Below are 21,924 nucleotides of genomic sequence, written 5' to 3' on the forward strand. Positions count from 1 at the left end.
TAAAATTATATAACAATTGAATTTTTAGATGATTGACAATATTATTTAGTCAATTTAGTGCAACGACAATCCAATCGAACACTTCCTCGCTTATTATCCTCTCGGATACTTCTGATTTAGCATCAATGTATCTGCCGCTCAGAACATCAAAGAGGTATTTGTACATCTAGCATGAAAGTCATCAAATGTTGAACATACAAGGAACATACCTGGTTATGAAAAGCCTAATTACCATTATTGAATAAGTAATACCTAATTAAGCCTAATTTTAATTTCTCATAGTTTTATCAAACACTATTTTGACTGTCTGGAATAAATTAACATTTCGTAGATGATTGTATTATCTAAAATATAAGATATGGTTTTGGAAGAGTATAATTAAAATATCTAATATTATACCGACCATGTCCGATTCTAATAAGACCATATGGGCCTCGACAGAGTAGAAGTTTGTATTGACAGATGTTTTGTTTACGAGAAATGAATGTCAGCCACTTACCCAACCTATTAGGTCCATATTCTGACTCATACACAAATCGAAAAACCATATGTGTACTTGCCAGCAGCGGCGGCTGGTCTAACATCATACAAGTGCACTACACTGCTTGCATTGCTATGAAACTTCGTTCAACATCGTAAAACATATTTTTATTCATAGGGTTTTAATATTATCGCTCACTTATTGTAATGCAAACCATAAACCGATGTGCCCATATTGTCAATAGGCGATAATACAGTCACTAAGTACCGTATACGTCATCCTCACTGAAATCATTTGCGCCCGGGCAATATATTTAGTTTACTTAAAATGAACCCAAAGATTAGTATGAACTAAAGCCATTAAAAAACAACTTAAACCGTGCTAATAGTTTTCGCCATGCGTAAGTTCCAGAATATCGTGCGCCGACCGGGTAAAATGACATCATATTGGTCTGAGTAGAGAGCAATTACAGATTTGAATTATGGTTTGTTATTATAGACGCTGTAGCTTACTGTTCACGGTCAAATTATGTTTAGTATCATATTTAGCAATCTCGTATGTAAAATGCCTGTAAAACTAAAAACAATACAATTCATTATTTTATAAATTTAAAATCGGTAAGAAATACAATGTCGGTAAGATATTTTGATTTATGTGTACTCCAATTTAAATCAGTGAAGATAAAAATAATTTTGCTACCTACCGCTTTTCTGGAAAATTAATATTTCATTATCCTGTGTGTTCACTAAACGCGAAATGATGTTGGTTATTTATAATATAGAAAATTATTAATTCATGAATTCTAGTGATGAGCTAATAAATCTTAATACTATTTCACAAAGTGCAGTTTCATAATAATCATTATTCATACAGTGTACAAATTGCTAAAGATACCTAATGTACTTATATAGAATAAGATGGCTTCCGTTAAAAGTAAGAGGTATTTATCTACTATAAGAGATACAATCATTTCTTAAAACTAATCTAATAAAGATTTAAGTAACTCGCATCATATTTTATTAAAAATATAAAATATACAGGTAGTTTCCCAAATGTCAATAACCTTTTGGCAAATCAAAAATAACACCGAATTGATTTCATTTTTCAATAAGGTAAGTTTCCAGCGCGCCCTCAAAAATTACAATCCAAAAAATCACCGGCCACCACTGCTTGCCAGACCCAGAATTCGAACCTGGGACCCATGACACTATAGACCAGGGGAGGGCAAACTGCGGCCCGCGGGCCGCATGTGGCCCGCCGGGTATTTTTTTGCGGCCCGCCACCATTAATTGTACTTCTGATTACGAATAACTTTTTTAAAAAATATTGACAATAGAATAAAATTTGAAGGATTTATTGTTTCGTAGATGTATTATCTCAGTACGTCTTCATTGCGTCTCGTCTCACACTATGTAACCACTATTTTCTACGCTAAACATCGATTTCAATAGATATTGATAGTGTGCCGACAGAGCTACAACTTGAGATTATTGATCTGCAGTGTGACACTGATTTAAGAGAATTGCATCGTCGTGAAGAAATCTCCAAATTTTACAATGCCCTTAATTCAGACAAATTCGACCAACTTAAAGATTATGCATGAAAAATGTTCGTTATTTTTGGATCAACATATGTGAACAAATATTTTCGATCATGAACCTCAATAAAAATTCTTTACGATTAAATATCTCCGATACCCATTTACAAGTAGTTTTGAAAATATCAACTACAAAATTAACACCTGAATTTTAAAAAATGTTCAAAAATGTACAACAGTTTCATTGTTCTCATTATTTTTTTGTAATGTTTATTTTTCGTGATAATAAACAGTGTATATCTAAAAATGGTATTTTACTTGCGGCCCGCCGCTCAATTTGAATTCTTGAATTTGGCCCTCCATCCAAAAAGTTTGCCCCCCCCTGCTATAGACCGATGTTTAAGCCGAGCAGCCATCGTGGGTGTCATTCAATCAAAATTCAAATAAAGAGATAACAACGTAACAATGTTGTCATTTTAATCTTTCATTCAGTGAACACTATTATAATATTATGGGTACTTAGGCCAGTAGGGCATACAGTCGTGAGTGTCGGATATTGTCGGCGAACCACAACCCTGCTTCATTCATTTCTTTCGGATACAGAGTTTCAACATGGATGAGTAATATTGTTTCGATCAAAAAAGAAAAATTCCAGAGGATAAAGATGCAAATGAAGAAGAAATTCGTGGGTCGGGATGTGAAGTCAGATAAGTCACAAATTGTCATTTTGAGATATAGCAAAAACAAAGTTCAAAAAATTCCCCACATTCCCCTAATTATAGTTATGTTTTTTTATGAGTAACAAATCAAAGTACATGTAATTGGCTTTCAATTATATGTCCTAGAAGTATTCTAACTATTTTGTTTCATTAAAATTTAATTGGTTTTAAAAAAAAAAGGAATTCACTTATCTGGATTTGCACAAAAAATGATTGACTTACCTTACTACGCACAAAGCATTATTATTATTTTTTCATGTAAATCCGACTAATGTTAGCAATAAAACACACATTTTATACATAAATCTTATTCGTTTATTGAACAAAATATTATATAAATTTAAAAGTAGCATTTTTATAACTTTTTTTTACTTTAATGTTATTTAAGTAATGAAAAGGCACATAAACCTGAATATTATAAAGTTTAATCGTTATCATTAAGCTTCACTACAGATTTCTTCAATTGTATCAGGTTAAATATCCCTGACTGTCTCAGATGTCTCAAGTGACTCATAAAATTCTCTATAATAAGGTGAAATGTATGGAAGCAAGTCTATCAAATCTTTCGTCTTGTCTCGTCTTATATATGAAATTTGTTAAAATGCAGTCGTCTCGTCGAGAGTTCTTTTAAATTTCACTATTCCCGGTTCGTGTTTGTTGAATTAAAGCCACTTAACATCTCTCCAAACAAACTTATTCCCATATGTGTATATACGATATGAGTAGTTAACACAATCTGCACGAGTTATTTTAGTGACTTGAAAAGGATTTTTCTTTGCAGTCTCGCATATTGATTTGGTCCAATCATGAGGATGTTCGATCGTTCCACCAAATGTCTTTTTTTCTTCTCAATTATGCGATGGTCACTATCGCACTCCATATGTGTGTGGCCAGGGACTAAAATTTTTTAATCAATTTTGTTTCAAGTCTCAGAATGTTTCACTGCTATCATGCACATTACAGCTAGGTGGCTATTTTTGTTTTGACCCGCACATCTATCAGAATACATGATCACATGCTTAATATTATCATGTATCCCCTTGGTTAAGTATTTGAACAGGCATGCAGCGATATCGTTAGCTTCTCTATTAGCAAGAGCGTCATGGCATACAAAGCAATATCCCTGGTTATTATCACAATCATGCACTGTCAAAATGTCGTTTGTAAAAAGCCAGGGAACTTTCAACAACTGGTGTGGGCATACATTGCTGCATGTCAAATGTTACAATTTGGCAAGATGAATCTTGCAAGTACTCTTTATCACAACTCTTAGCTGAATATGCAAAGTCAACTTCGTCATGATATGATGCTCTTTCAATTCCTCACGATTTTTATTTCTTTCTTCATCATCCGGGGAATTCTTAATTTGTATATATGTATATAAGTTTATCGCATTTTTGGCAAGTATCCTCATTTGGCCGTTTGAATGTTAAGTTCATGCCATGGAATATTTCTGCGTATAAACGAATATTGATGGGATTACAGCTAATACTCTTCAAATATTGAGAATACATCACAGTTATTGTCAAATGTGGCGGTAAGTATTTTCTGACAGTCACATATGTGTCTTTGCTATTTGCCTATCTTGTTCGCTATCTTTGTTTTTCGGAATATTTTTCCTCTTGCATCTTCTTGAATGAGTATACCGGAAGCAGTCGCACTTTTTTTTTCAAAACATGTTCAAAATAATTGTGACTTTCACTTAATGTTTTTAATGTACAACCTTTACAAATTGGTTTCCGTAACAACAGTCAAGTAATATTGAACTGTTACTTGGCGAAAATGTTGTTTTCCTAGTTCACTTTGTCTGATACAACTTTTTTTCCATATTCATAACTTTCGTTATAGGTACATTGTAACTTTTGCCAGTAATTCGTGCAACTTCTTTATCATTTCTGGAGGCTTTTGTATCATCCTTTAAGTTACGTTTTTGGTGATTATTTCTTCTGAATCGAGAACGAGGGTCATAGCTTAAAACAATGTTGTGATGTGTAATCGTGGAAGCATTATTTAAGCATGAAGGGTGTGGTTCTTCAATGTTGGTAAATTAGACTAATAATTCTTGAATATTAAAATCAGGATCTTTTATGCTACCATATGAATCGTCAACATACAAGTTATTGGAGTATGTGGTTGAACCTAGAAGCAAGATTATTTGTTTGGATATTTTTTACGTGTTTTTAGATTTAAATAAATCAAATTCGATAAATTTGGTATATTTTTTATAATTTACTAATAATGCACATACTTATTTATATAAGTCATAATTTATTAAAATATGACTATTTTACTAACGTTCTGTTGTTATTTTTTTTTTCAAAATTTCTCAAAATATCTTAAAAAATTCGTTAGATTCACCAAGATCAACATTGATTAGGTATGACGTTTGAAGATAAGCCAACCATGAGTAGTAAGGTAAGTCACACAAAACGTTGACTTATCTGACTACTCATGTGACTTAACTGTGTACACACCCCGTACAATAAAAAATATGTTTAGACTGAAAATGCATCTCGCTAATGGTGAGACGTACGACTTATCTGACTATACAGAACGAAAGATTATTTTTTTTTTAGTATAGTGGCATTCATATCTCATTTTTGCTGTTTTGTGACTTACCTGACTACACATCCCGACCCACGAATTTTCAATCGCCGTTGGTCACAACACGGCTCTGACTTCTGTGGACACTTAATTGGAGTACATCGACCAATGCGAATTCGAATATAACAATATAATAACTTTTAGGACAATCCATAATGATATTAGAAAATCGTTTATTATATTGAAAAAGAAATACGTATTAAATATATAAAATAATAGCCCGAATTGGAAATATATTTATAATGGTATTTTAAAATGAAATATAATCAATAGTTAGGATTATCCATGTTTTTCGATTATCTGTACCCCCTGGATAATCGGAAGTTTACTGTGCATTTACCAGAGGCGACATACTATACATAATTATCACGAAACAAAAAAAACTTAATACATTAAAACCCACAGTCACATTTTGTAACATTTATACTGCAGTGAATATTTATATTTCGACCTACAGTATCCATAATAATGTACAGCCCTTAATAGATTGGAATTTAATATATAACCACTTACCGTGAATCAAGTTGTCGCTTTCCTAAAACTCTCCCGTAACTAGATCGTAAGTTTTTGGCTTCATTCAATTTCAGAGATTCTGTTTCAGAGCTGCTTGTAACACTATAAAGTTTGTCAGTCTTTTTCAATGCATCGACAGTAGATTTCTTTGGAGATTCCATACCACGTTTGTTAACACTACTATCATTAGCCAGAAGATTCATTTTTACATGCAAATTATCAGTATTTCGTTTGGATAATTTAATTTTCTCGGAATACTCGTGAACACCCTTACGATTGTCATTCAAATTGGGTCGTTTTCTTAAGGATCGTGGTTCCTGCCGACTGATTTCTATATTTGCATCCTGTAAATCAAGTTGCTTTTGTAGAACTCTCGTGAAACTAGATTGTAGGTCTTCAACTTTATTTAATTCCAAAAGCTCTATATCAGTGCTACTTGTAGACAAATCAAGTTTGTCAATCATTTTCGATACATCAAAGGTAGATTTCTTTGGAGATTCCACATCACGATTGTTAACACTACTGCCATTGGCCAGAAAATTTATTTTCACATTCAAATTATCAAGATTGGGCTTAGCTAATTTTATTTTCTCAGAAGACTTTTGAGCGACTTCACTATTGTGATCCAAATTAAATCGTTTTCTTATGGATCGTGATTCCAGTCGCTTTCGTAAAACTTTCGCGAAACTAGATGGTAAGTTTTCGGCTATAGTCGAGTCCACAGACTCTACTTCAGAGCTGCTCGTAGACAAATCGAGTGTATCATTCTTTTTCGACGCATCATGAGTAAATTTCTTAGGAGATTTCTCGTAAAAATTGTCAATAGTCCTACGATTGGCTGGAAAAATCGTTTTTGTATGCGAATGTTCAGTATTTGGTTTAGGTAATTTTATTTTCTCAGAAGACTCATAAACATCACGATTTTTATCCAAATTGGGTCGTTTTCTTAAGGTGCGTGGTTTCGAACGGCTATTATCCATTGGGTCCTGTAAAAAAATACATAAAAAAATGACATACCTATATATTATTTACTTGTGCATTTATGTACATAATATATACAGATGTTGATTGTGTTTGGTATCCAACATCAAATTGATGTTTGTTGCTGTTTTAGAGACAAAGGCAGTATTGTCCCATGTAGAGGTAGGTTGTGATTGAGAAATAATCAGAAAAGGTGAATCTTGAATCTAGTACGTTAATTACGAAATTAATAAATATCTTAAAACATAAGTTTTCATGAAAAATTGTATGTGTGTTTGTGGGGGGGGAATAAATTTACCGCACCAGGTGACGAGTGACACTGCTCAGATGCGATGATGATCCGAACACACAATAGAAAAATTAGAGGGAACATTGAAGATATGTCTTGTGAATTCTCGAGAAGTCAAAACACCAATCTCGAATTCTGAAGAAATGAAAAAAGTCAAAAAATCAGAAGCTCTAGTCCCGAGAAAGTAGATAAGTCATGCATTATCAAGAAACGGATGTGAATAACCCAACTTTTGAGACTTAATTCTGTAGCGATCACAGATCTTTGTGTATGTTTATATCAGAATTTCTTTGCAATATATATTCGCTTTAAAAGCAGTAAATATAAAAAAATGTAGTGGGTAATGAATTTACATATTTTGTAATTTACCTCTCTGCATCTGAAATATGTATCACATTACAAAATGCTTCAAGGGTTCCACCAATCAACCATTGGTTGAACCAATGAATGCTGTGAAAATCTGGTGGTTAGATCATGAAGATAGTGATATATATACATAGCAATTGACTAGGGTGTAAAAGAGGCATGTCAAAAATCTGACTAGAGAAGACAGCTGTCGATGACTCGTATGTTTCAAGTATCCCTTTGGATAGACAATCTGAATAGGATGGAGACAATTAACCCGGCCGCCGCGTCAGTTTCAATATGAAAGGGGCTCTCTCTGCGGTACCATTTTTCTAAATGCTATGCTTCGCTATATTATGATAAATACGGCAATTAAAAATAGCTGGTATTACTGTTATCATGCCTAGATACATAAGGTTCGAAGTGCCACACTAAAAAATAGAATCGATTGTTGAATTTAGCTGTGAATACTTGAATAAAATCGTCCATAGTCCCTTGTATCGAAAAAATACGCAGCCATGTTTGTGACGTAAAAACGCGTCATTGAGATTGTGCGCCTATGAAAAGAAATAAATCACTGACACTAATTTTATTTTAGTCATGTTAGAAACACTTAAAAATGTTAAAAATATTGAAAATAATAGCTTTTATTGTGTCGCATATTATTACAAGTTTTATGGGTCGCGTAAAGTTGAGTCCACAGTGGTTGAAATATTGTAATAATTTCTTATGTTCTTTTTTTAGTGTAATTTGGATTTTTACTAGATTAAACTTTTCAGATTTATTGAGCATTGTGTTATGTTAGTGATTGTCGTTTTATGTTTTATAAAAAAAAACAATATTTATTTTGTAAAATCTGCTGCGTGCTTGTAAAAGTGCTATAAAAACATTTATTGCGTGAGGTTTTAAAATTTTATAAACATTAAATTGCATACAAAGATAATATGTAATATAGTTGAAAAGTCAATATTCCATGATTTACATTTTATATTATGTTGTATACCCGTGTGTTTTTTTTTATACTTACGTTTATTTATACGTTTTATATATTCCTTCATAGTAGTTCGTAATTTATTGGTAAAACTCGCAATCGTCCTAACTAAAATATAATAATATATTATATTTTTTCATTCCGTGTGGACGTATCTTTACGACATATTTACGACTTTCAATAATGAGCTCGATTTATGACTTTCAAACAATTGGGGTGACACAATATGACGACATGACCATGAGTAATAAAAATAAATGACATAATCCAGAACACAAGTTCAAGTACATATTTATAAATATTTTGACGACACAGGTTCGGTTTTTTGGTTGTATTTTATTCCCGCAAACATGGTGTTGTAAAGATCGCGGTGAATATTCAACTTGACACGATAAATCACTCGGCGCACACTCAACTCGAATGAAAATATTTTGTATACCTAGTGCGCAGGCGCTGAAAAATACCGCGTAGATTTGAACTGATGCAATCGTACCGGTGAATCTCAATAGATCGAGAGGGTTCGAAAGATCGATGTTTATGAAATTAAAACAACATATTTTTGACAAAGTTATATAGGTGGAAGTAGGCGGATGGATCGGGCTATTTTTTAATAAAATTCTCAATGCCGCATGAAAAATATTTCTTGCGTTATCCACAGGTCAAGGTTTGCGTATCTGACTGCTATACGGTCGCCCATGTGTTACGTACTAGCTGTATCCTACTGGAATACGGTCGCCGGGAAAGGGTTAAGGTGCTGAAGATGAAATGAATACAGAATACAAGCGGAGTCGACCGGTGAAAAAGGTAAATATAATATGCAATTGTAAATTCTACACGAGTGCTTTCAACATTCTATAAATAAAGTCTAGTTCTTAAAATGATCTACTATTACACACATATTATTTCTTTACAAATGTTTAATGGCGGTTGGAGGTAACCGGTTCAACTCCTGACCACTACACCAGTCAATTTTTGACTGGCCACAGTGGATTCACTGGCGAGCTCTTTGAGCTTGGACTTGTCACCCAACCAACATGTCCATGTGACGGAATACTAAAGGATGCAAACTACATCCTCTGGAAATATCCGAGAATGTCCTCCGAAAGAGAAGAGATTCTAAAATCAGTCCAACTAGCTATTGGGCCCATCGGGCCACTCAACCTGGTTGCCAAAAAGACCAATTTTGTTGCGTTTAAAAAATTTGCAGCATCTTATTGCAGACAAGAAGTCTCTTCACATAGTCTTGTATGTCCATATTGTTTTAGCTTTGTTTTTTGTAATATATATTTATTAATTAAAATCATTTATTTTTGTTAGTTCACTATGCTACTCTGTCCCATGGGCAGACGTCATTGGCAGCCATCCGGTTTATTGCGTGGTGACTTGTGGTCTTGGGTATCTGTCCCTGAGACATTCCCAGGCGTAAAAAACTGCTGAAGCTTTACATTCAAATGTGGGGTCCTGTGATACGCTCAATTAATTAAGACCGAGTGTGGTGTGGGGCGGGTCGGTTTAGAAGGGTCTATGTTTGTGTTGTTCACAATAAATAAAGATTTTCGATTACATATTTCCATATACATTTTGCAGTATTGATTGCGATACTTTGCATTTATGCCATTTATTTCAATGTGCAACAATCATCATTTCCTAAAAACAGTTTATCACATTGCAATCAAAGTACAAGCAATAACTAGCACTACCATTGAAGTTTACAGTTTTGTGTCACAGGCTGACTTAAGTGGGCCCTGAGAGCCAAACAATTTAAACTATATAACATAAAAATAAAAACAATGTTTTATACCCATATCCATTATACCCATGGGATATATTCTAATGTTGGAAAAAAATGCTTATAACTTTTCATACGATGAAGTAACATGTAACATGTTTGAATCCTATTTCACACATAAATAATATAAAATTCGTGATGATGTGACAATACTGCTACTAACTATTTTTTTAATAAACAAATGTCACATAATTCGTCGTTGAAACTAGAAAATTGTGTAACTCCAAAACCGCTACTTTACAGGAGAGACAAAAAACATTATGGTTTTGTATACAAATATATTATGGTTATGGAGTTAAATAATCCATGATTTAACAATGTTACAATTTTTTTGGAATTACATGGCTTGCAAGACAGGTAGACATTCACAACGGCCACTAAATGCCATTCAGTCAATTTTCCATTAAAACGGGGTTACACATTTTTCTAGTTTCAAAGACGATATGTCGTACCTACTCATTTAATTCTTTATAACTAAATTGTCACAGAAACCCAGTACTCACCCACTCCTGATAATCACAACAGTAAAAATCATACTTACATTAGGATTTCCATTGATTATAGAAGTAACGCGAACCAATCCAATTTTTTTTGAAAATTCATCTTGACTCATAACATCAGAAGGCATAGTCCAATCGATTTGGCTTCCGTTGCCTGAATGTTCCACCAACCGCACTGTCGGATTTAGCATGCTGAGAAACTTCAAGAAATACTCATCATCGTTTTCAAAGCTACCCTCCGGCACCCGTTTCATTCCTTTGTAAGGAAAAAAATCGGTGTTACGTGACGCCCAAGACCCTATAATGTTTAACGTATCGCCATCAATCTGAAGGGATGCTTCATTTTTGTGCCGCTTTATGGTTGATCTGTGATGAGCAAGCTGACTATCCTGTTTGGACGACCGTCTTATATGCTTCAATTGACTATTATCCTCGGAGACTTCCAAATTGGTTTCCGATTCCGACCGGATTGGTGACCGGTATTCTTTATTGGATAATTGTATTCTGTTAGCCTTCTGCGTCGGTATGGGTTTACTTTCTTCATCAGAATTAGAAAAAATGCTATCGCTTGATAACGCTATTTTCGGTGGTGGACATCTTTTAGCGATTATTTCTTGGCCCGGCTGTGGTGGTTCCGATTTGTCTGATGATCTTTCCCTGAAAAAAAAAATACATTTACCTACTGGTATCACTTATTAAAATTCATTTATTTCGTAAAATAACATAAGAGTATAATGTCATTCTATTCTGCGGACACTGTCTAGTTTTTGTTTTACTTAAATGGGGTTTTCTCATTGATTAATTTAAGTACTTATTCCACTTTTTTAATAAATAAATCTGGACCGGTTTCGTCCGCCTCACCATGAATTGACAGTTAACACAACAAAAGGAGTTTCGTCAATTAAATAAAAAATCGGTGTGTGTACTTATGTACACACGTTAGAAGTTATACTTCTTTGGCGTAACAAAACAAAAACAAAACTTGTGATAACCTAGATTCTTCGACTACCTCTTAATTATCTTGTTAAATTACACACTCAAGAAAAAGGACCAATTATTGGAACGCTGTTGGTTTATTTCTATACACTTTAACTTATATTACTAAATTATATAATTATTTATCGTTGTTTTTATTTTTAAAGTAACAACTGCTACTATGACATTTAATAGTTTGTTTACGTAAGGAATTGCAAATGGCTGACAATAATAAATTCGCTGCCTAGGCAACGGAACAATTCCAAACTATAATATTATACTGTATAATAAATTCGCTGCCTAGGCAACGGAACAATTCTAAATTATAATATTATACTGTATAATCGTCACGGTTGGAGTATGATACTGTGGCGTAATGGTAGTGCGTTCGGATGATAACCAAACAATCGGTGCGTTTATTTTTGTGTGAAAAAATAAATTATGTGTTACATGTCACACGCCAAAAATACACTCTGATCTGATTTTCCAAACACGCCTAAAGAACTATAACTTCAAAAATGAAAACAAAGAATAAACTCTGTATACAAAATGATAACAATTCGTCGTATTTACAACACAGACAGTTTAATCTTTTATGAAAGGTAATTGTACAACATTACCTTTTATGAAAATTTGAAGCATATCTATATAGTTTTTCTTGAAAATATTACCTTGCCACTAGCGGTGATTGTTGAGGTTGAAGCGCTATAGTCAGTTTTTCCGTAACGAAATTTACCTTTTCCTGCAGATCTTTTATTGTTTTCAACAAACTGAAAAGACAAAAAAGATAAATAATATAATTATTATATTAGGTATTTTGAAGAATAGGAAGAGTATGATTTGTTCCACAAGACAGAGCGACAATGTTGCCGATTTTACGACCCGGAACGGCGCATCCGGTCCATTTTGGGCCCTGCTTTTCACTGTGAATGACAAACCTACTGACTTCGCAGTGATCGAGGGTGGGGGGTTTAATCCCATTTGTTAAACTTTATAAATCGTTTATTTTATATTTTTCTGGCGATAAGCATACTACTAACCTGGCATTAGAGGTTCGTTTCTTTCTCTTTCTGGGTTTAACACGATACGGATCATCACGAGTTTTTATGAGTTCCTTCAAAACATATCTGTATTCCATATGAACCATTCTACTAGATTTATTTTTATGAAAAAAATCAAGCATTGTGGAACTGCCGCCGGAGGATGGGTCATAAAGCAACCCATCTTTAATCGGGAGAAGGACATCTTTCCTCTTAATGTAACATTCAGCATCCTCGGCGAGACGACCATCATATTTTGATCGCGGCATCTTTGTTCAGCACCAAAAAACGTACATTTAAACTGCAATATTAAACGAGTTCATAATAAAGTGATAAACATAACGATACGATACACGATAACAATAATATGACACTATTGACAAGAGAATGTTCAGATCGCTACAACAAAAAATAACACCGCTGATGCCGCCAAAAATTCTGACAGAAGGAGATTAGCTGCCTGGTACATTTTAGTCTATGCTTTCGCCCAAAGATTGCTTTTGTCTATGGCTGACGATGTACCTTCACGATGGTCCAATGCTGCTACTTTTTTCACAAAATTATAGTACATTCATTTACAAAACATCAAAGTATTCCCGTAATAGTACGTGTTGCCTGCGTAATATTTTTGAGTTAATTTATAACCCCGAGCGTTTTTAGCTCTCCTTGCCAACAATAGCTCTTGTTTCAAATTATAGTTTTATTGTCGTACTTTTTATAGGTATCGTAGGTACCTACAATTGACCATTCCGTATCAAAAAATATGATAATTCCTAGTTCCAAGCAAACTTGAGAGTGGGTATATTCATATTATATTATATTGAAAAATTGTTTGAGCCCCATAAGAGTTAAAGGACGGCGATTTGATGAAGAGGGTTCAAATGAATTTTTGAGACTGATTTACTTGAGGCTGTATGGATTGGATACTACCAATTCGTAGCTTATTCGACTGACTTTATTCTCAAGTGGGTAATAGGTACATACATAGGCACTGTATTCTAAACACTAGAACAGTTGTGGCGAACCTATGGCACGTGAGATGAATTCGCATGGCACACGTTTGAAGATAAAAAAAATACCTAATAATAATTAATGACTACATTGCGATCTGCATTGTAGGTATAAAAATAGCAGGCAAATACTCTTCAAGAATAAGCATTACGTTTAAGTACCTAAATATATAATTACATAGGTAGATCCTTACAGAAGAGACTGAACTGTCGAGTCGTGCGGACGTGTTTTTGCATCGCTATTATTTCGCTTTCGTTATCTTCAATTTTGACCCTGCTATTCACAAGTTTTTGATCCCGTTTCTTCACTAATACCTTCGCCTGCCCTTGGAATACGATTTGTGAAACTTTTGTGTGTTTTCCCCTTGGACTTTCCCGGGAATTGTGACTTTTAATTCGTTTAATAATAGTTACCTAATTATTGCAACAATAATAATATTTGACGAGTGTTTCCTAGCGCCATGGTCAACCACAAAGGGGACCCCATGCAAGTGGAAGGAATGTCCACTAGGAAGCGGAAGTCGGACGTGGCTGAGGGTATTGGTGACCCCAAGCAGGCCCCCAAGGTCAAGGATAAAAGGCCTGATAAAGAAAAAGAGAAAGACAAGCAGAGTGCTTCCACTTCAAAGGGCAAGGGCGTTAAGTCAAGGGCTGGTTCAGCCTCAGCATCTTGCGAGGAGATCAGTCCCGTGGCTTTGAGTATTCTCTCTGAGTCTCAGGAGAGTACGTCCAGGGCGACGATTGCCATCAAGAGGGCGCTTGCCACCCTCGAGAAGGACAGTCGTATTGCCAGAGCAATCGTGAACGCAGTAGCCGCGGAGCTTGAGATGGCAATCACTGAAACGTGGGCCATGGCGATAGAGCTGGAGGCGCACAAGGCAATTGGGAAGAATCGTGCCTCATTAACGAGAGCCATCATCCAGGCTCCTTCTAATGCTCCTCCCAGGGCTCTTTGGAGTGACGTAACCCGTTAAGAGACTCAACCAACTAGAGCCTCCGAATGGCCACCAGTTCCTCCGAAAACTGTCGCCAGGCCGGGGGTGATGTTTTATCCGACTAAGGAGGGTCAAGAATCGACTGCCGCAAAGGAAGCGGTCATGAAAACTATAGTGCCTGAAACTTTGGGAGTGCACATCACCGGGGTACGCAAGATCCGGGGAGGTGGGATCATCGTGCATTCCAAAAGTGACGACGAGGCTAAGCGGCTCATGGCTGCCCCTGGGCTGACTGAGGCCAGCTTAAAGGCCAAAGTCGCGGGGAGAAAGCTTCCCCGCGTCATAATATTTAATGTACCCATTGAGACGTCAGAAGAGCAGCTCAAGGAGGCAATCATAAACAATACCCAGGAGGCGTCTGGCCTTGCATCTGAGGGTTACGCTGGAACCAAACTGAGCCACAAGGCGGGACCGAAGACCGAACGTTGTCAATGATAATGTCGATCCCGGGAAAGGCTCGAGAGGCGCTGCTTAATGATGGCAGACTTTTCATGGGGTGGAATTCGTTCCCTGTGCGTGACTTTTGCGGAGTTGTCAAGTGTACAAAGTGCCACTTATACGGACACATGGCGAAGGGTTGCAACGCTAAGGTTACAACGTGCAGCCACTGCACTAGAGAAGGGCATGACAGAGCAGACTGCCCCACCGCTGACGAACCGGGCAAGTGCCCGGCGTGCACGCGCTACAAGAAGCCGAACGGCCACTTGGCCACCGATCCCGACTGTCCCGCGCGCCTACACGCTATTGTGGAGGAAAGAAACCGCACTGATTACTGTCCGCAATGATCTCCTTCGCTCAGATCAACGTGGGCAGAGGTCGAGCCACATCTGCCGAGATGCTTGAGGTTGCTCGGGATCAGAATACGGACATAATTATGATACAAGAGCCATACGCCTTTGGTCCCAATCGGGGCCTAAGCGGTGGCCGTATCATACAAGCTACCCCGAAATCTCTAGCTTGCATATTTGTAATTGACACCGCACTGACTGTGTTGCATCTCTCGCATCTATCCAATGAGCTCTTCGCGGTGGCGGAGGGGGCAGGGGGCTCTCCATTGTAGTTATATCTGCGTATTTTCAGTACAGTTCTTCTACCCTATATTGCACAAAACAACTGGAGAAAATCTTATATGCTTGCAGAGGCAAGCAGATAATTGTTGGGGCGGACGTTAACGTCCAGTCCTTGCTCTGGGCCCCTCTGGGCCCAGACCTAACAAGGACAGTCCTGAGCCACTCGAAGAGCTCTTGGCTGCCTTTGATTTGACAGTGCTAAATGACACTGACGGGCCGGCCACTTTCTCCACCAGAAATGGTGAGTCACATATTGATGTCACTCTGACATCCAGTGGCGTTGCCAGACGCGCCGTGGACTGGCAGGTCCACACGGACGCGTTAGCTAGCGATCACCGTCTGATCACATTTTTGTTCAGAGTTGCGGGAGATGCGGCCCCATTGAGCCAAACCGAGAGCGTACTGCTTCCCAGGCGCTTTTGGACGAACGGTGTCAATTGGGATGCTTTTGACGTCAAAATTGGTGGACTGGCCTCTGTCATGTCGGCTGACGATCTCCACCAAAAAGCCAATGACTTGACTGCGTTCATTACTCAAATTGCGGAGTCCACGCTGGGTAGAACCTCTCTGAGACCACCCAACCTTGCGCTATGGTGGATACCAAAATTGACGTCTTTGAGAAGGACCATGAGACTTGCCCAAAGAAAATTGCAAAGAGCTAGAAGATCTCAGAACGATTTACCCAGAAATGACGAACCTACGGAGATTGCTTATAAATCCGCAAGAGCAAAATTCAAAAAAGAGTTAAATAAAGCCAAGAAAAAGCACTGCCGGGATTTTGTCTCTGAAATGGGGGGCTATAATCCGTGGGGACCGCCTTTCCGCATGATAAACCTGGGCTCAAGGCCTGGTAAATTCATGGCGGCTATGCGGCGCTCCGATGACACCTTCGCGACGGACAGCGCAGAGTCTCCATCCATACTGCTGGAAGCTCTAATTCCACAGGACATACCTACGGCACATTAGGATGACAGAATCTGTCAACTAAGACTATCTGCAATCTTGCCGTTGGAGACTCGCCATTCTCCTGAGCTTTCCCAATCGGAGGTGGGATTAATTTTTGATGGCCTCAGGGCGGGCAAAGCCCCCGGACCAGATGGGATCAGCAATGTGATTGCCAGAAGGGCGTGGCTTCGAGCGTCTCATGAGATAGTCGGGCAGTATGCTGACTGCAAGAGCAGGGGCATCTTCCCGGACTGTTGGAAGAAGGGTCTCCTTAGGATTATACCTAAGATGAGCACACGACCACCGCATGACCCAAAAGCGTACCGTCCAATCACTCTTCTGCCAGTGCTGGGTAAGATATTGGAGCGGTTAATCAGCAGAAGACTGGAGGACCACCTTGAGAGAATCCACCCTATCTCGGATAGGCAATTTGGCTTCAGACCCAGCAAGTCTACTGAGGACGCCATCAGATTTGCACAGAAATTTGTTGAGGACTCAGAAGGAGTCATTGTGGCAGGCTTCTTTTTGGACATAGCCGGTGCCTTCGACACCGGATGGTGGCCATTAATTCTGTCTAAGCTTCGGCTCCGACAGATTCTGGGGGACCTCTTTGCCCTAGTGCAAAGCTATTTTAATAAAAGGGAAGTTATATACGACTCTAGCGCTGAATTGATTTACAGGGAGACCACCATGGGGTGTCCGCAGGGTTCCGTGCTTGGCCCCTTGCTATGGAATATACTTTTTGACGATGTTTTGACGTTACCTCTGCCACCGGGCTGTGCGCTCGTCGCGTACGCTGACGACCTTCTTTTAGAAGTTGGCTCGTTGAGCTGTCCGACACTCGAGCGCGTAGCTAAGGACGCATTATCGAGAATCCTAAACTTGGGTAAGCTTAATAAACTTGCATTTGCGTCTGGCAAAACGGAAGCTATCCTCCTCAATGGCAGCTCAAAGATAAACATAAATAAGCGATCACCCGCAGTGCGTTTCGGCGACTCTGCTATAAGGTTTTCTCGAGAAGTGACCTACTTGGGGGTCGTTCTGGACGAGAATCAGACCTTTTTGAAGCATGCTAAAGTAAATGTGGCTAAGGCCAACTCAGCCTATCAGAAGGTTGCTCGCCTGGCGGGCAACAATTGGGGCCTAAAGCCTCGGGCCCTGAGATTCGCCTACGAGACTATATTCATGGGTATCGCTGGCTATGCCTCCGGCGTGAGATACAGAAAGACTGTATCTGAGCTGGTCTACAAGACCGCATATGCGGCATGGCAGGCGAGATGAGTGGCCTCCCCTAAGGGCTGCCAGACTTTTCTATACTTTCCAGATGTCTCGGTGAGACACATGACGAGGAGACTGGTGCCGACCCACTGGACTAGTCAATTCATGACTGGCCATGGAAACTTTGCGGCCAAACTGTAGGGGTTTGGTTTGGCAAGACATGGGTCAGGTTGCTCATGTGGACACGACCAGCAGGACGCAGAGCACGTCCTGTGGGACTGTACACTTATGAGCCCCGAACGAGCGGAGTTGTTTGCCCGGGTCCGACCCCATTCGGGCCCAATAGGACACGCGGACATGGTGGCAACCAAGGCCAATTTTGCGGCCTTTACTAAATTCGCCAGAGCGTACGGGGAGCGGGACACTCTCGACTCCCCTTGTGACTCTTTAAATTAAAGTCACTCTGATAGTTGCCATATAATAGCAAACATCATGCATTCGCACTTCGGGGCAAGGTTGCATCACCAGTCCCGCACGGCTCTGCTCGGGACAAAATGAGGGCTTAAATTCTTTGATCTGGCACACGTAAGGGTTATGTTAGCCGGCCGCGTATGACGTGGATGCATATACATAACGGGAGCGGAGGTGGGAGTTTTACACACCAGTGGGTCTATTCTATGCTTATCGACCGCTAAAGTGATAAAGTGAAAAATATTATCAAACTTAGGGTAGGTTTGTATCAAAATATTAGCACTTATTGTAACAATTACACGAAGCCGGTTTTTATTGTTGCAATACGTGCTATATTTTAACAGCACCTATCTTGCTGCTGTTAAAATATCGCACTTATTGCAACAATAAAAACCGGCTTCGTGTAATTGTTACAATAAGTGCTAATATTTTGATACAAACCTACCCTAAGTTTGATACTATTTATCAATTTAGTGTTCGATAAGTATAGAATAGACCCACAGGTCGGTCCTTAGACGTTATGCGTCACATATAATAATATGGCACTAACATCATCAGATGACGGGGGATGCCGCACCGTGAACCTTTAATTTTGATCGATTTACAATGTTAGAGACTACTGTGGCGACAGAATTCCTCATCTGATCCAATTCTGGTGTCAATTTGTGCGTAAACAAGCAATCTCATTCTACGTATAAAAAATACTGCACCAAATAAGAAACAAAAACTTGATGAAGCTATTAGTAGTAATTCTGGCAGACAGTTTCAAAATTGGTGGACCGAAATGTATGGCGTAATTGAAAAAAGCGAATAATCTACCTATATGTTCTGTGAGTGGTATCTAGAACATCGTCATTTTTTTAATAGAGTTTTTGAAAACTATTTTTTTGTTATAACTGCTCGGCACGTTAGACAGCAGTTGAAAAATAATATTTGGAAAATTTTGGTATGCGTACGTAAAAAGGTCGATAACCCTGCACTAGAATATATCAAAATTTTGGCTAGGTACGAAATTTCCAACTGTGTATACGTGGTGTAAATGACTGTGCTCTAACCAAATTACTTCTAATATCGATATATTCCACTTGCGTGAAAATGAGTTTATAGTTATTTTGGACCTGGTGTTTTTTTTCATTAATCAAATAGCTCATTTAGAGGCTAGTAATTTTATGTTTATTTGAATGTAAGTATTTGTTATTGAATTTTCAATTCCATTTGGATTTGATTTTACAGTTTAAACTAGGTAAGTATATTTTTTTAGGAATTATTTATTATTTTTTTATAATACCTACTATATTTTTATTATTTTTTCCATAAAGTATATTAAATTGAGATACGGATTATTAATATTGTTTAAAAAATCGATTTGACAATAAATTTCTATGTCTCTTCCCCATTATTTAATCGAAACTGTTACCCACTATAATAATATGAAAACTATAGAGATATAGATACTTACATCTGAAATAATAGCGGCCTTTACACACACATTCTTTACCGCAAGCTCAGGAGCGTACGCGCCGAAACCCGTTATTGAGCGCGTAATATCACACGTGTCAGGTGTCTGCTGCTATAATTTAAATGTTAATTATATCCTGCGCGATAGCGCAACATTTTGCGCATGCTTTGAGGAGCGCGCGCCGGGATTGAGCGTCTAAAGACTCTAAAGGCATATCTCGCGTTCATTACGGCGTGATCATGGAAGTCGTTGGAGTGTACAACAATTCAACGGTTTAAGTAAGAGTGTGTTATTTTGAAACACTGCATTTTGACATTTAGCTCAAACACAGTTTCGTAAACAAACCATTCTTGAGATAAAACAATTCAATCAAATCCTTCCGCACACAACATACCCAAAATATAATGCGTGAACAAGTTTATTAATATAATAACCTAGTTTAGTTTTATACATGAAGGCATCTGTACACACTTAATTTGTACACTATAAATGGCTATACAAAGAAATATTATACTAGCTGAGCTTGTGCAGGCGCAAGTATAAGTTTAAGTCAAAACAAAAAACAAAAAGTCTGGGTTAAAGACTATAGACGGTGTTTTGGTCACCTACCCTTAATTCGTGAATGACGTCAAATCCCAATGATTTTAAAAATTATTTAAGAATGAACAGTAGTTCATCATTTGATTACAGATTCATCCTCAATATCCCGGACTCCTAATTCATATTTGACATGTTTGCCGTTGGAAGCTCTTGGTCCTTCGTGAAGAGCCGCAGATCGTAATACCACAATGATGACTCATATACCTACTTCATCTCTTCCGCTACCACTACGTCGACTTTCCTCTATTTTTTTAACTCTTTCCGAAAAGAATCCCTAAGGCTTTGAATTTTTTACTACAAAGTCTCTATTAGCCTCGGGAAATCCTCTCTTTGAAGAAATTAATTATTTTTGCATACGCCACATCGCGTAAATTTCTATTTTCATATGGCGCCGATTTGATTCTCCACAAACATGGGAATATTTTATACATGTCCATAAAGTCCGTAATAAATTGCGAACGTTCATTTGTGACGAAAGTAGTAAACGATTTGACGTACGGCACACGTGAAAGATTAAATGTGGTAAAATGTGTTAAAAAAACGACTTGACGTACGGCACAGGTGAAAGATTGAACGCGACCAATCCCACTCTTTCCGCTGTTCGCTACGTGACTTTAGACACACGATTATTCCTGTGCGTCATCGCGCACACGAGGCTTTCACGCAGACAAGATTGTGTGTGTACAGGCCGCTATTGTTAAATTTCCCATCGGCATTAGGAAATTTTTCAGGTTTTCCGGCCTGTTAATTGAAAACTTTCGTCATGGTCCGAATTGTGTATGCTTGCTACTGATCAACGAACGATTAAAAAAGTCGAGCTGTCAAAAGTTGCGATTAACGTAATGTTCTCCGATAATTCAAAAATTTTGTGATATTTATAATATGTAGACTTGCATAAAATAATATAACAGTGAAAATAAGACATATTGTACGTTTTCTTTTATGAATTTCATAAATAGATAAATAATACCTAGAAATAAAAAAAATGATTGATAAATCTATCATTTTCTAATGTATAAATTAAGAAATTAATCAATATGTAGGTAGAAATGTTTAAAACAATTACATACCTATTTTTTCGGTCTGAATTATTGCGTATTAGTCAAATCGAATTAACATAGTGATTGACGGACGAATTCTGGCAACTCGGAGCGTAAAATATCAAACAATAGCGGCCTTTACCGCATGCTCAGGAGCGTACGCGCCAAAACCCGGTATTGAGCGCGTGATATCACACGTGTCAGATGTCTGCTGCTAAAATTTACATGCAAACTATATCCTGCGCGATAGCACAACGTTTTGAGGAGCGCGCGCCGGGATTGAGTGTCTAAAGTCATATCGCGCGTTCATTACCGTGTGATCATGGAAGTCGTTGGAGCGTACAACAACTCA

The 21,924-nt window shown here is 37.7% G+C and overlaps 1 protein-coding gene across 3 annotated transcripts in view; it reads right to left on the minus strand.

Annotated features, from left to right (window-relative positions):
• The window catches only part of LOC147078530 (uncharacterized), a 29,833-nt gene extending 16,590 nt beyond the window's left edge, over positions 1-13,243 (minus strand). For 2 of the 3 annotated variants that reach the window (XR_015072180.1, XR_015072179.1), the window contains exons 1-4: positions 12,765-13,214; positions 12,396-12,494; positions 10,791-11,406; positions 5,855-6,840 (exon numbers count right to left, since the gene is read on the minus strand). Coding sequence is in view for 1 of the 3 variants with exons in the window: in XM_085960209.1 (XP_085816335.1) it covers positions 5,855-6,840; positions 10,791-11,406; positions 12,396-12,494; positions 12,765-13,033 (1,970 nt within the window). In the remaining 2 variants the exon portion in view is untranslated. Of the gene's footprint in view, positions 1-5,854; positions 6,841-10,790; positions 11,407-12,395; positions 12,495-12,764 lie in introns of all 3 variants that reach the window. The other variant, XM_085960209.1, reaches the window with a different exon arrangement.
• Positions 13,244-21,924: the final 8,681 nt, after the last annotated feature.

Source organism: Rhyacophila brunnea, unplaced genomic scaffold (assembly GCF_057557595.1).
Source record: "Rhyacophila brunnea isolate RB1 unplaced genomic scaffold, BYU_Rbru_1.0 scaffold_11, whole genome shotgun sequence".
NCBI lineage: Eukaryota > Metazoa > Arthropoda > Insecta > Trichoptera > Rhyacophilidae > Rhyacophila > Rhyacophila brunnea.